At 63.6% G+C, this 13938-nt stretch overlaps 1 protein-coding gene across 7 annotated transcripts in view; it reads left to right on the top strand.

Moving 5' to 3' along the window:
- The first annotated feature begins 2345 nt into the window (after positions 1 to 2345).
- PSD4 (pleckstrin and Sec7 domain containing 4) overlaps positions 2346 to 13938 on the top strand; it is a 37596-nt gene continuing 26003 nt past the window's right edge. For 2 of the 7 annotated variants that reach the window (XM_037886368.2, XM_037886364.2), the window contains exon 1: positions 6468 to 6658. In XM_037886368.2, the coding sequence (XP_037742296.1) occupies positions 6611 to 6658 (48 nt within the window). In that variant the 5' untranslated portion in view covers positions 6468 to 6610. Of the gene's footprint in view, positions 2903 to 6467; positions 6659 to 9936; positions 10033 to 10644; positions 11047 to 12726; positions 12824 to 13938 lie in introns of those variants that run through there. The other 5 variants (XM_037886363.2, XM_043536376.1, XM_037886365.2 and 2 more) reach the window with 5 other exon arrangements.

Genomic DNA, 13938 nt, shown 5'->3' with positions numbered 1-13938 from the left:
GCCCATCCAGTTGCCCCCTGTGCTCCCCCGCAGCCTCCCCACGGCTGATCTGGCTGCCCCCACCTCAACCTCCCCTGCCGGTCCAGCTTCCCCCTGTGCCCCCAGCTGCCCCCTGTGCCCCCAGATGACCCTGCGCTCCCCCTGGCTGATCCGGCTGCCCCCCTGACTCCCCACCCCCAGTCAGCCCAGCTGCCTCCCTGTGCCCCCTGCCCGAACCAGCTGAAACCCCTGCGTGCCCCCGCCATCCATCTGCCTCCCTCCCCCACCCCACTCCATGGCTGGTCCAGCTGACATCCCTCTGTCCTGCTGCCCCCATGCCCCTGCCAGCATGCCAGGTGCTTACTTGTGCTGCCACCTACAGGCCAGTGCCCAGCACTGCACCCTGCCACCCAGGCCCCAGGGCTGCAGCTGTCCTGACTCAGAGCTTGGGGGCAGAGCCTGGAGGGTTGCTCTTCGCTGGCCTGGATACTGCAGCTCCTGGGGCTCAGCCCTGCCCAGGAGACGGGGCCCCACAGCCACAGGACGAACACAGACCTAGAGACCCCAGGTCACTGCAGGCAGCAGGGCAAGAGCCAGGGGCCAGGCTGATGCAGCTGCTGTCTGCAATGGGGGCCGGGGCCAGTGGAGCGCAGGGACCTGTCCCTGGCTGTGAATAAGGAGCAGAGGGCTCTGCACACACTAGCCATGAGAGCACGGCCTTGCTGGGGGGACATGCGATCCTGGGGTTGAGCAGAGGACAGCAAAGGGGACAGAGTCAGGGCGGCAGGGGCCCCTGTAGGGAGCTGCAGCTAGGAGAGAGGCTGAATGTGTGCGGCAGTGCAGGAGAATCGCCCAGCCTCAGGGCCATAGCTTCACTGACCAGAGAGGCAACAAGGGGATCGGGTAGAGCCCGTCGGGGTTGGGAAGAGGCAGCGGGGATTGGCTAGAGCCCATTGGGGATGGGACGAGGCAGCGGGGATTGGCTAGAGCCCATTGGGGATGGGACGAGGCAGGGGGATCAGGTGTAGCCAATCGGGGATGGCAAGGCAGCAGGCAGAGGCACCCTAGAAGGCCACCAGGCTGTGTTTGTATGTGTCCTGGCCAGGGGCTCCCCTCACCGCTGCTCCCTGGCCACGGGGCCCCTGGAGCTGCCCCTGCCCCCGAGCCTCGGCCAGGGTTCCCGGCAGGACGGTACTGCCAGGTGCAGAGATGGGGCTGGCCCAGGTGTGGCTTTGCTGCCTTGGCCAGCCCAGGGAACGTCTGGCAGCTGTGGGCCCCACGGGCCCCAGGAACATGTAGTCACAGCAGGCTGAGCTATGCTGGCCCATCTTGTGAAAGGTATTTGGGCACATGGAGATTAAGGGGAGTTGGGCACCTAACTAGTTTTAAGGCTCTGGACCCAATGGCCTCCACGCATGTGCTCTGACCTGGCTGAGCACAGGGGAAGGCAGCACCAGCTGGGGAGCCACCTATGTGCAGCCCAGCCCCGTCTGCTCTCCTGGGTCAGGCCTGGAGACCAGCCCTCCACATGTCCCAACTGGCGAAAACAAGGCACGGGCCCTGCTGAGCCAGGCCCAGGCGCTAGCGGAGCCTAGGGAGGGTGATGGCCTCACTCCTGATTTACACCAGTGTCACTGGCTGCAGGGTGGGGCAGGCCGCCTGCCCCTCACCCTGCACCTCGCTGCTGGTGCCTGCACCAGGGCAAAGTGGGTGCAGGGAGCTGCCCCTTCTAGGCTGGCAGCATGTAACCCTGGCAGGGCAGCTGTGTCAGCGACAACACCAGGCGCTGGGAGCTGGGAGAATAGGATCCTCAGTGGAGTGGCAGGGGAGGATCGGGCCCACAGTGCAGGTGCAGGGGAGGATCAGGCCCACAGAACCAGGGCAGGGGAGGATTGGGACCAGAAAGCCAGGGCCGAGGAGAATCGGGACCACGGAGCCAGGACAGGGGAGGATCAGGCCTGTGGTGCTGAGGCAGGGGAGGATCAGGCCCACAGTGCCAGGGTCATAGAATCATAGACTATCAGGGTTGGAAGGGACCTCAGGAGGTCATCTAGTCCAACCCCCTGCTCAAAGCAGGACCAATCCCCAATTTTTGCCCCAGATCCCTAAATGGCCCCCTCAAGGATTGAACTCACAACCCTGGGTTTAGCAGGTCAATTCTCAAACCAATGAGCTATCCCGCCCCCCCCCACCCCCGGAGGATCGGGCCCACCGAGCCAGGGCAGGGGAGGATCGGGCCCATGGTGCTGGGACAAGGGAGGATTGGGCCCACAGAGCCATGCAGAGGAGGCTCGGGCCCACAGAGCCGAAGGATCGGGCCCAGCGCATTCCCAGGCCTAGACACGCCCATCCCCAGCCCGGCTCAGCTCCTGACAGCCGCTGGCTGAGCTGGGCCGCCAGCCCCGTTCATGGGGGTCAGGGAGAGCCAAGTTGGGGGCCCGCCGCAGCAGCTCCTTCCCCTGTGCTGTGGGGAGGGGCAGGGGTCTGGGGCTGGGACGCGGATCTCCCAGTCTCCAGCACCCCTCCTGCCCCTGCTCCTCCCCAGGCTGGAGCGCAGCTCTCTGGCCCCGGGGGCCAAAGGTCAGTCACTCTGCACACAGGGGCCGGGGCTCCAGAGTGGGCACCGAGCCGCAGCGGCCGTCTGGGCTTGCTGCTGTCAAACCTGTCCGGCAGCCCTGTGCTGGCTCCTCCTCGTCCCAGAGCCGGGCTCAGGCTCTTCCGCTCCGCCGGCCCGCGTTTCTGGAGCCGGCGGCAGGTCCCGTCGCGCTCCCCACACGCCTGCGCCCCGCACCCCTGGGCCTGGGGGAGAGCAGCCCTGAGGCCCCCGGCCTTGGAGACGGAGCCATGAGCCTGCCGGGCCGGGGGAGGCAGAACCAAGCGGCCCGGGGCCTGTGCACCTGCACCGAGCCCTGCCACGAGATGGGTAAGGAGAGAGCTGCCTTGCCCACGGCACGGAGGGGACGGGCTGGTTGGCAGGGGTGAAAGGGATTGTGGGACAACCTCCCAGCATGCGCTGAGGTCCCTGACTCCAGTCTAGCCCCCCCACCCCCCGCCAACACCTAGGTCCTCGGAGGAAGGGTTTAGGGGGCTTTCCACAGCACCAGGCCCTGCTAGCACTCATGCCCTGACATGGCCGGGGTGGGGGGGGAATGCAGGTGGGCCCCCTGTGTGCTGGGAGGAGCTGTCCTGGGGGTGGCTGGGGGGTTGGAGAGGGAGGTCCTTGTTGGCCCCCCACTCTGCTCTAAGGCCGGGACCCCGGGGCTCAGAGCTGGGAAAGACCCACTTGGCGCATCCTCCCTTTCGAGCCCGGCCGGCATGTGAGGCCCCCAGCCGGGGTCCCGGACAGGCTAGAGGGCGTGAGGGGCTCGCCCAGCGCCCCTCATCGGGGTATCTGGCAACCGCTGAGAATTTAAATCTAGATAGAGCATGAAATCCCTGCCCCCTCCCCACCTGCATGGGGCCGTGCGCTGGGTGGGTGCAGGATGCGTCTGTGGGGGTGCATGTCCTGCCCGCGCGGGTCAGTGTGACGGGGTCTCTAGGTGAGCGTGGTTGGGGCTGCCCAGGGTCTGTCATGCCCATGCCAGACCCATGTCCATGGGGCAAGCCTGGCCCAGGCTGTGACAAGCCTGTTCCGACTGCAGCCCAGGCCCCTGGCATCCATGGGGCAAGAGCGTTAATAGTGTGATCAGAACAACAGGGTGACACCTCCGCCCGCTGGCCCCGGGGCTGAGACGCGCCGCCCACACCTGGAGGGGGGTCCTGCGGGAGGCTGGGAGGAGCTGGCAGGGCCAGGAAGCACTTCCCCTTGCGTTTGGCCGCCATGGACCACAGGGGCCCGGACGCTCACAGGCGCCACAGGGAACCTGCTCTTGGTGGTAGGCTTGGGGAAGCCCCCACCAAAGTCAAGCTTTGTCGTGCCGGGCGCTGCCCAGCCCTCGCCCGAGATCAGGGCCCGGTCGTGCTGGGCGCTGCCCAGCCCCCGCCCGAGATCAGGGCCCGGTCGTGCTGGGCGCTGCCCAGCCCCCGCCCGAGATCAGGGCCCGGTCGTGCCGGGCGCTGTCCAGCCCCCGCCCGAGTTCAGAGCCCTGACATGCCGGGCACTGCCCAGACATACCATGTGACAGCTCCTGCCCAAGGATCTCCCCGTCTATACAGACCAAGCATTGTTACAAACAGGCACAGAGAGGGGACGGGACCGGACTGTGCTCACATGGGGTCGGTAGCAGAGCCAGGAACCCTGATGTCCCAAGCACTAAGCTGGAGCCAGTCATTAGGCCATGCTCCCTTCCTGTGGCAGCGTGGGGCCCTGTTGGTCTGGTGTTGCAAGATCCAGTCCTGCCTCAGAGCAGGGAGTGAAAGTCTGGGCTGGAGACACACGGAGCTGTCTCAGGAGGGGCTGGGGTGAGCTAGGGACAAGTGCCCGTGTTGAGTGCTGGCACCGTGCCTGGCACTAGACCGGCCAAGGCAGCCGCAGCCCCAGCTGGGGCGTTCACCATCCATGGGCCGGAGCCTGGACCAATGCAAAACTCCCACGGATGCCAGTTGGGGTCATGGCAGAGTGAGGGGCTGGGGGACCTGGCCTGGAGCCCTGGTCCCTGCCCACGGTGCTGGCATGGCAGGCTGGGCACGCAGCTGTCTTGTGGCACAGAGGGCTGGGCGAGGGTGGTTCTGTGGGTCTCTTTATTTGTGCTGGGACTTGCTAATGCCTGGCCTGTCTGGGTCTGCAGCCGCCGAGCCTGGCCACACAGCGTCCCTGGGTGTGTTAGTGTTGGCATGGATCCTCGCTGCCACCCACACCAGCCTAGTAGCTGGCTGGGGAGGCAAAGGCCGGCTGGCTTCATCCAGCCAGGTGCCCCCTGGCCCTGCTCACAGTCAGGATCTAGGCACATGTGTGGGGGGGGGGCTTGGGGGGAATCTCACCCCCTCTGGGGCAAAGCAGGACCAATCCCCAATTTTTGCCCCAGATCCCTAAATGGCCCCCTCAAGGATTGAACTCACAACCCTGGGTTTAGCAGGCCAATGCTCAAACCACTGAGCTATCCCTCCCCCCGAAGTAGCCTCATGCCAGTGCAGGGCCAGAGTAGCCGTCAGAGTCTGTCTCTAGGAGTCGGTGACACGGCATGTGGGGTTTCCTCGGTGGCAGCTGCGTTGCAGGGGATCAGTCCCGAGGCCTTTCCCTGCACGCAGCCTTGGCGTCACTGGGGGTCCGTAGCTCCTTGGTGGTGTCTGCAGGGGGCTGCAGCCAGAGACGCCGAGGAACCAGGCATGCTGGATGGCGGGAGGGGATCCAGGCAGGGAGAGATCCCCGAACCTGAACCCGTCAAACCCCAAATGGCACCAGAATAAACCAGTGCAGAGAGAGCATGTTAGCAGGGCCTGCAGCCCTTGGGCACAGGCCGCCCTCAGGAGCCAGGCTGAGGCCCAGTGGTTAGCACTCGCACTGGGAGGCTGGTGGGGCAGGTGCTTGCCCTACCTGGAGTGGAGGGAAAGGGTTGGCTGGGCTCTGCCGTAGCTTCAGCTAGCAGGAACTCGGAAGCGGGGGCGGGGCTGGAGGGAAAATTGGAGTGGCTGTGACCAAGGGGCATCATCTGCGGGAGCATGTTTCTATGAGCTTCCCCTGCCTCCCCAGGATTACTCCTTCTCTCAGCCCCCCACCCCATGAAGACAGCTCTCCTCTCCCCCCACCCAGCCCCATGGAGTAGCAACCAAGGGAGTTGCCCAAGGTCATGCAGAAGCTGAGTGGCAGACCCAGGGACTGAATGCCTAGTCCAGGACCAGCCTTCTGCCACAGGACAGCTAGCCGGCTTTCGCAGGGCGGAGAGGTGGGTGTGTGGCTGGTGGGGACCCAGGAGGGCTGCTCTGGGGCCAGAGAAGAGCAGTCAGGGCAGTTCCCGTCTGTGTCGGGATGATGGCACAGATGTGTCGGAGTAGGGGAATAGCGCAGGTGGGTGGGATCCAGGCACAGCTCAGAGTGTGCATGTACATGTCTGTACGTGTGTGTCTGTGTGTGCCCGGCTCAGCGTGTGCATGTCCATGTCTGTGCGTGTGTGTCTGTGTGTGCCCGGCTCAGCGTGAGCGTGTCCATGTCTGTGCGTGTGTGACTGTGTGTGCCCGGCTCAGCGTGTGCGTGTCCATGTCTGCGTGTGTGACTGTGTGTGCCCAGCTCAGCGTGTGCGTGTCCATGTCTGTGCGTGTGTGACTGTGTGTGCCCGGCTCAGCGTGTGCGTGTCCATGTCTGTGCGTGTGTGTCCGTGTGTGCCCGGGTCAGCGTGTGCGTGTCCATGTCTGTACGTGTGTGTCCGTGTGTGCCCGGGTCAGCGTGTGCGTGTCCATGTCTGTGCGTGTTCAGGGGGCAGCAAATCAGAGACCTGCCTCCTTAGGCAATTTCCCCTCTTCTCCACTCTGCGGCCGTGCGACCAGCAGCTCAGCCAGCCTCCTGTCCCTGCTGGCGCGTGGCGGTAGCCGTGGCATCGCGGCAGCGTTGGGAGCAGGCAGGGCTGTTCCCCAGGGCCTTGCTGTGTGCCCAGAGATTGCAGCCCCTGGGGAACGCTGCACCTGCCTGCGCGTTTCCTGCCCCTGCAGGAGGAGCCGGCTCGCGCTGTGCAGCAAACAGGAAGCCGCTGGCTGCCCCATGGCACCGGAAGCAGGTGAAGGCCGGGCGGCTGCAGGGCTGTGCTGGGTGAGTTGTTGTGACACTTCCCAAGCTGTTCTCTCGGGGGCCTGGGTGGGATTGAACCAGCACGTTCGCTTCCTCTCCCCCATGCCTGCCGCTGGCAGCGGGCTGGGGCTGGGGTTGGTGGGACCCATGGCCGAGCTCTGGCACGGAGGCCTTCGGGGGGTAGGCCCCGTCTGCACGCCCTGCGTGCTGTGGCCTTGGGAGGGCTGGTGCGAGCGGCCCAGCCAAGAGAATCTCTCCACCCCAGCCACGGGCCAGGGCTGGCTCAGCAGGTGTGAGCCAGGCAGGGTGGTGCCTGCTCATGGCCCGGCCTGCTGCTAGCCACAGGCAAGGGAGCCCCTCTCTGTAGCGCTCTTGGGCTGGGGTTCTAGTCCCAGCCCCCTAAGGTGTGTGTGTTGTTCTGTGTCTTCTCCCCAGTCAGCTCTTTGTACTGCTCCCATGCCCGGCGGCAGGGGCTCTTTGTCTCCTTCCAGTGGCTGGCAAAAGGATAAGGATCTACTATAAGCGCTAGCTAGTGGAGCCAGTCCTTTGGCTCCAGTGGGAGAGACCCAGGCTTTTAGTGAAGGTGGTCCCAGGTTCGTTCCCCCGCTGCTGGCCCAGGTGGGGTTGGTCACGCAGCCTCCAGGGGCCCAGCGCTGTGTGCTGTCAGTGGGCTGGTGGCCCAGGCTGGCTGGCCATGGAAGTGCAAGTGGGGCGGCCTGGCCTGCTCCATGGCAGGGAGAGGCGGTGACAGCCTGGTACCGATGGAGGGAAGCGAGCCGGGTGGGCTGAAAAAGTCCTGTGGGGGTGGGAATGGTGCTTGCTCTGTAAAGCATCCCAGGCGGGCTATGGCCTAGAATCTGGCCTCTCAGCCTTGGGCTGGTGACCCCAAGCGGGGTCATGGCCACAGGCCAGGGGATCACAGCCACCCCACTCCCTCGCCATCATTGAATGGTGCCGGGGATGAGAGTGGACGCCCTGGGCAGGGCAGCCTGTCTGTTTTAGCACCGAGGGGAGGGAAGTTGTGGACACACGACCAAGCGGCTGGGCCTGGAGGGAAAATGTTGGGGGCTAGTGTGGGCCAGGCTGCCCCCGAGGCTTCCTCTGGCTTCCCTCTGAGTTTCTCTCCCTGGACCCAGCGGCGTCTCCATCGCCATCCCTGGGGAGGTCTGGGAGTGGGAGCAGTTTGAGCGCTGCTTGTGACTGCGTCGGGCAGGGCAGTGCCCAGGAACCCCGATGGGTGCAGGCCCGTACCCCAACGAGAGCGTGTCACAGCACGCTGGAGGGGGGCAAAGAAGCCAAGCAGGAGGGATGGGGGCAAAGCACAAGTGCTTGTGTGGTGAGACTTGGCTGCATCCCCAGGGCACAGCACAGCGGCAGGGAACTGTCATCAGTCCCTCTGTCGGGAGACACTGTGCCCTTACCCTTCCCGTGGGGGGCCCCTGCCCACAGGAGCTGTCAGCTCTGCCAGGGATCAGTCCCCCAGGAGATTTCAGCCTGGAAATCAGCACGTCCACAGTGGAGACCCTCACCCCCACACTCATCCCTCCGAAGCACTAGGGCTGGGGGTGCCCCTGGGTGCTCAGGACGGTGGCACAGTGCCGCTGCTCCTCTCCTTCCTGGGGGGGCAGGTGAGGGCTGCTCATGCTGCCCCGCCCCATGGGAGGGTTTGGGGTTTGAGCCCAGGTGGCGGGTGGCTGGGCAACACCCTTGTGGATGGACACCGACAGACCCCGGGTTGGCATCGGTCACAAATGTGTCATGGGATCCCAGTGCGATGCTGTGGCCAAAGGGCTGATGGGGGGTATAAAGGGGCATCCCGAGTAGGAGCAGAGAGGTGATTTGCCCTCTGGATTTGGCACGGCTGCAGTCCTGGTGCCTGGGAGGGGTCAGAGAAGAGCCATGGGAAGGATTAAAAGGTTGGAAAATCTGCCTTGTAGTGATAGGCTCTGAGGGCCTGTCTGCACAGCAAAGGGAAACCAGCAGACTCGAGCTCACGGGGCTGTTTCATTGCTGTGTACACTTCGGGGTCGGGCTTGTGCCCAAGCTCTGGGACCCTCCCATCTTGCAGGTCCTAGAGCCTGGATGTCTACACAGCAATGAACCAGACCCACAGCCCGAGCCCCATGAGCCTGAGCCGGCTGGTACAGGCCAGCCGTGGGTGTCTAGGTGCTGTGTAGGCAGACCCGAAGAGCTCGATCTCTTTAGCCTAGCACAGAGACGGAGAAGCAGTGTCTACAGGTGGGGAACAGAAAGTTGATGTTTAAAATCAAATTTACACAAGTTAAGAGGGAAGGTACTGTACATCTGGTGTCGGGCTTGGGTTACGGGGAATTGCAAATATCGGTTGCAAGGTTCACAAGGTACATACATATCACATAACCAGCACAGATCCAAACTGAGGTGTTGGAGTTTTTAAAGCATCAGTGGATAAATGGGCTCGGGTACGCCACCCATGGAATGTATTACGAGTCCAAGTCAGTACCGGTGTAGAGAATAAGTACATAGGTGGGGTGCGTCCCTCCCTTCATCAGGGAAGGAAGTGGGTTATTTCCCTGGTTGGTGTTCTCGGTTACTCCACCGGGTACTGTCTAATAAAGGGCTGTTCAGTCTAGCAGGCTACCATCCAAAGGCTGGAAGTCAAAGCTAGACAAATTCCGACTGGGAACCAGGCGTAAATGTTTAACAGGGAGGGGAATTACCATGGGAGCAATTTCCCAAGGGTCAGAGCAGAGTCTCCGTCACTGACCATTTCAAACCAGGCTGGGATGTTTTCTTGCGGATCTGCTCGAGCTCAAACAGGGATGAAGTCCAGACCGTGGGAGGGGTGGTGTGAGGGGCTCAGGCTAGACTCGGCCCTGAGAATTGATGCTGGCAGCTGGTACCGCTCTGGGCTTCACGCATCACCAGCAATCGAGGTTTGAGGCCTGGGGGGCAGGGCTGTCAGCGGGCACCTTCCCCAGGTGACCCAGGCACGGACAGGGAGCGGCATTGCTGCGAGAGCAGGGCCGAGCCCTGCAGGACACCCTGCCCTGCAGAAGGGAGGCATCACGCTCGGTGCTTGCCTAACCCACAGTAACGCAGCCCCCCGGCCGCGGCTAGGACTCGGCTGCTGCTCGGTGCCAGGGCAGCTCGTGAGCCAGCGGCTGAGTCCCGCGATCGGTCCCCACCCGGGGTGGCACCACGGGCCACGCTTCGGGAGCCCAGCCAGGCGCACGTGTCCATCCCATCCCGGGCGTGCAGGGGACCGGCCGGCTTCCCCCGCCTGGGAGCCGATCTCGCGGTAAAAATAGCGCCCTCGCAAGGCCCGGCGGCGGCCTGGGCGGACTTCGGGCCCGGCGCGGGGCGGGCTTTGCTGCTGCTCTTTCATTACCAGGAGGTGTCCCCCTCCGAGCCAGGTGGGGCGCGGGATTGCAGGGGAGACCCTGCCTGGGGGCGCCCGGAGAGACCGTGACCAGCTCGCCCCAGGGAGCAGCCGCGGTGCACTGGCGGTTCCGGGGGCTGGAGCCGTTTCCCGCAGGCCCCGGGCTGAATGCAGCCGGGCTTAGCGTGGCCAGTGGCCCCCTCCCCGGGGCGCTCTGTGAGCGGCCCAGGTGCCGAACGCGCCGCGCGTGGCGCTCAGCTGGGCAGGGACCCGCGCCCGGTGTCTGCACAGCGGCGGGCGCCCCGCTCCGCTCCGCCCCGCCCCATTCTGCCGCGGCGGAGCCCGAAGTCCGCTCGCCCGCCCGGTGCTCGGGAGAAGTGACGCCAGCGCGCGGGGCGGGGGCGGGAGGAATTAGCCCCGCCGCAAACCGTGCCTGCATTTCTTTTTCATGGTGCAATTTTTAGAGGGGGGGGGGATCTTCTGAGCGCTGGGGGGGGGTCTGAGCCATGAGGCTTGGCCAAACAGCAGGCCCCGCTCCCACCCTGGGACACGCCCCTGGGGCGGGGGCCAGTGCCAGCGCTGGGAGAGGGACCCCCCCGCATCGGCACCTCTCAGCGCCCCGCTGCTGCGGGGCTGCAACCAAACGCGCCGGAAGCTGCCGAGAGGAGTGTGGCAGCGAGTGGGGGAGGGAGGTGGAGCAGAACTCCCCAGCCCCGTGCCCCCCCGGCCCTGCCCCAGGGCTGCGGGCTGGGCTGTGGGGGAAGGGGGGGCGTGCCCCCCGTCTGTGCAGCTGTTTGCATGCCCTTAGCTTAGCCAGCCCTGGGAGGCCAGGAGGGCCTGGGCCTGGCTGCGGGGGGGGGCGCTCCCCCCCCTGTTTCTAAACCCTGTGGGCAGGAAGTGTGCAGGCAAGTGACAGCGGCAGAGCCAATGCGGGGGGGCGGGAGGAGAGAGTCCCAGCCGCCCGGGCCAGCAAGGATGGCCGGGCGTCCCCAGGCTCCCCCCCTCGGGCAGGGGCTGGCCCGCTCCCCGGCGCAGAGAGAAGCCCCTGGTAGGTGCCTCTGGCGGGGGCTGCTGGGCCGGGAGCCAGGGGCGTGGGCTGGGGAAGGCGCCGGGCCGCTTCGCTTGGAGGGGAAAGTCCTGGCAGGAGCGTGGGGGGAGCTTGGAGCGAGTTGTGGGGACCCCAGAAGGGGGTGGGGGGGCGGGATCCAGGGCGGCACACACACCCCGGCGCTGCTTGCCCCCCCCTCCCCGGAGCTTAGGGCTGTGACACGACTCAGGAAGGCCGGGAGGAGGCTGACGGAGCCGTGTCCCTGTCTATGAATGGGGCGTCTGTCCTCCGCTGGCCCTGCCCGGCCGGGCGTGGGGCTGGACAAGACTCACACAGGGGCAAAGAGATGGACAGACAGACAGCCCGCCCCCGACATACCCAGACCCACGGCTGGCTGGGGCTGTCACAGTCCAGCTGGCAGTGAGCTGCCCAGCCTGGGGAACCAGCCGCATGCGAGCTCAGCTAACAAAGCGGGGGGTGGCTTAAGCCACTCGAGGTCCAGCCCGCCTGCCCCCCTGGATCTGTGCTCGGGTGGCTAGCCCCTGCCATCACCCCTGCCGCACCCGAGCTAGAGCGGGGCTCTTTCCCCGGGCTGCTCCCAACACCTGTGCAGACACACAGACACAGCCATGCAAACCAAGATCCAGACACACAGACCCCTCTGCAGACAGACACACAGACACTTACACACACACCCCTTCCTCAGACAGACGCACACACACACAGACACCCTCCTCCACAGACAGACAGACACACACAGACACCTCCTCAGACAGACACACACGCACACAGACACCCCCCTCTGCAGACAGACAGAGACAGACACCTCCGCAGACAGACAGACGCACACAGACACCCATGGACACCTCCGCAGACAGACATGGACACACACAGCAAGGCTGGGCACTCATGACACCCATGGACATTAGCAAGAGCCAGCGCCCTGGAAATCGGGCTCAGGGGCACCTGGATGACAGTCCCCAGAAGCAGACAGACAGACAGATACAGAGAGGGGAAGCCAGACATTTTTGGTCTGGCTGCTCGGGGGGGGGGTTGGTTCGCTCCCTCCAGTGACAGTGAACTGTGGCTTTCCACCCAGCCTCACCCCTTCACACTCAATGCCCGCATTGTGCTGATGGGGAACCTGAGGCACAGAGAGTGACAAGGACTGCACTGAGGTGACAAAGGGAGTCAGTGATAGAGCCAGGAAAGTAACCCAGGAATCCTGACTCCCCAGTCAGTGCTCTAGTTATTGGACCACGCTGCCTCTTATCAAACCATCGAGCCCATACTGACCACTTCTGGGAGATCGATTTACCTATCTATCCATCCATCCCCATCCACGCCCTCTATCTATCCCCTTACACCCTCAGCCTTGCCGAATCCATGACGTTCCCCTTCCAGAGCCGGGGTGGGGGGCAGTGGCCCCAAGTGAGGTGCCAGCATCCAGAGGTGACTCTCTCCCCATGCTGCTCTGTCTCATTAGCTGTGCAGCAAGGCCTGCCCAACCCGCGCTAGTTTCACAAACGCTGCGATTCTGATGTGCTCCCGTGACTCCAGGAGCTGGGGCTTTATGGAGCAGGGAGCCTGCAGGAGAACGGGCTCTTTGCCAGCACCCAGCCTTTTCGCAGGAATGTATTAGGTTTGATTAAACTTTGGTCGTGCCGCTTCTCAGACCCAGGATGGAATTTCTGGTCAGGTCACAGCAGTGAGCGAGCCCCAGAAGAGCCAGTAGCCCAGTGCTCGTGGCACTCACCAGGCAGGTCAGAGACACAGGGTGAGTGCCTGAAGCCCGGGGCTGTAGAATCTCTCTTTGGTGAATATTTGTTATGGCACCGCAGTGATGGACAGATTCTGTAGCCTGGTGCTTAGGATGCTCAGGTGGGAGATGCGGGTTCAGCTGTCCGTTCCCCGTGAGCAGGGGTTTGAACCCAGCTTTCCCACCCCGCAGGGGAGGGCCCCCTAACCATGCTAGTTTTCTGGAAAAGGTCTCATGTTCATCCAGAACGGGAGAAATATATGCAATCTGGACATTTTTCATGGGACTGGAAAAACCATTCCCCCCGCCCCCCGGCTCTAGAGACACCCTGAAAATCACAAGCCTGGCTTGAGCATTGGCAGCACTGCAACCTTGGCTAGGGGCTCCAAGCGCTCTCTCTTTGTACAGCACCCGGCACACCGGGGCCATGTTCCACGAGGGGGCTCTGGGCGCTACCCTAATACAGATGACGAGTACACAAGTGCTAATAACAGAATTTCTTTGGGGTAGTGATTTTTAATGAGCAACATATAGATTAGCAAGCCTGATCATTCAGTTATGGGGATCTTTTCTATGTGACTGTGTCAGTCCTATATGTCTCTGGTTAGTCACGTAAGCTGTGACTTCACATGCATCAAGCAGACACCGGAAATACTGTGGCTGAGTGTAACACTCTTCTGGCTCGGGCTTTGCAATTGTGGTCACTCTCCCAGCATCTGAGTGTGTGCGTGCGTGCCCCTCTGTGGTCTAGTCTCTAGCTAGCTCTCAGTGATACGGGGCGAGCAGAAGTGGAGCCCACGGGTGCTAGGTCAGAGGTATCTGTCTGTCTGCAGGTTGTCACGTACGGCCAGCTTCAGGGATGGGAGAACTCTGTGGACTTCAGGGACTCAGGCCTGCAGGTGCGATGCAGGGGCCAAAAGGGCAAATGTGATCCCGGGATGTGTAGAGGAATCTTGGGTAGGAGCAGAGCACTTATTTTCCCTCTGTATTTCGGCCTCATGTGACTGCTGCTGGGATCCTGTGTCCAGTTCTGGTGTCCCCAATTCAGGAAGGATGTTGATAAATTGGAGAGGGGTCAGAGAAGAGCCATGAGAATGATTAAAGGATTAGAAAACCTGCCTGAGAGGGAGAGA

This window comes from Chelonia mydas, chromosome 26 (assembly GCF_015237465.2).
Source record: "Chelonia mydas isolate rCheMyd1 chromosome 26, rCheMyd1.pri.v2, whole genome shotgun sequence".
Classification (NCBI taxonomy): Eukaryota; Metazoa; Chordata; order Testudines; family Cheloniidae; genus Chelonia; species Chelonia mydas.
This window is presented reverse-complemented; position numbering and strand designations above follow the sequence as displayed.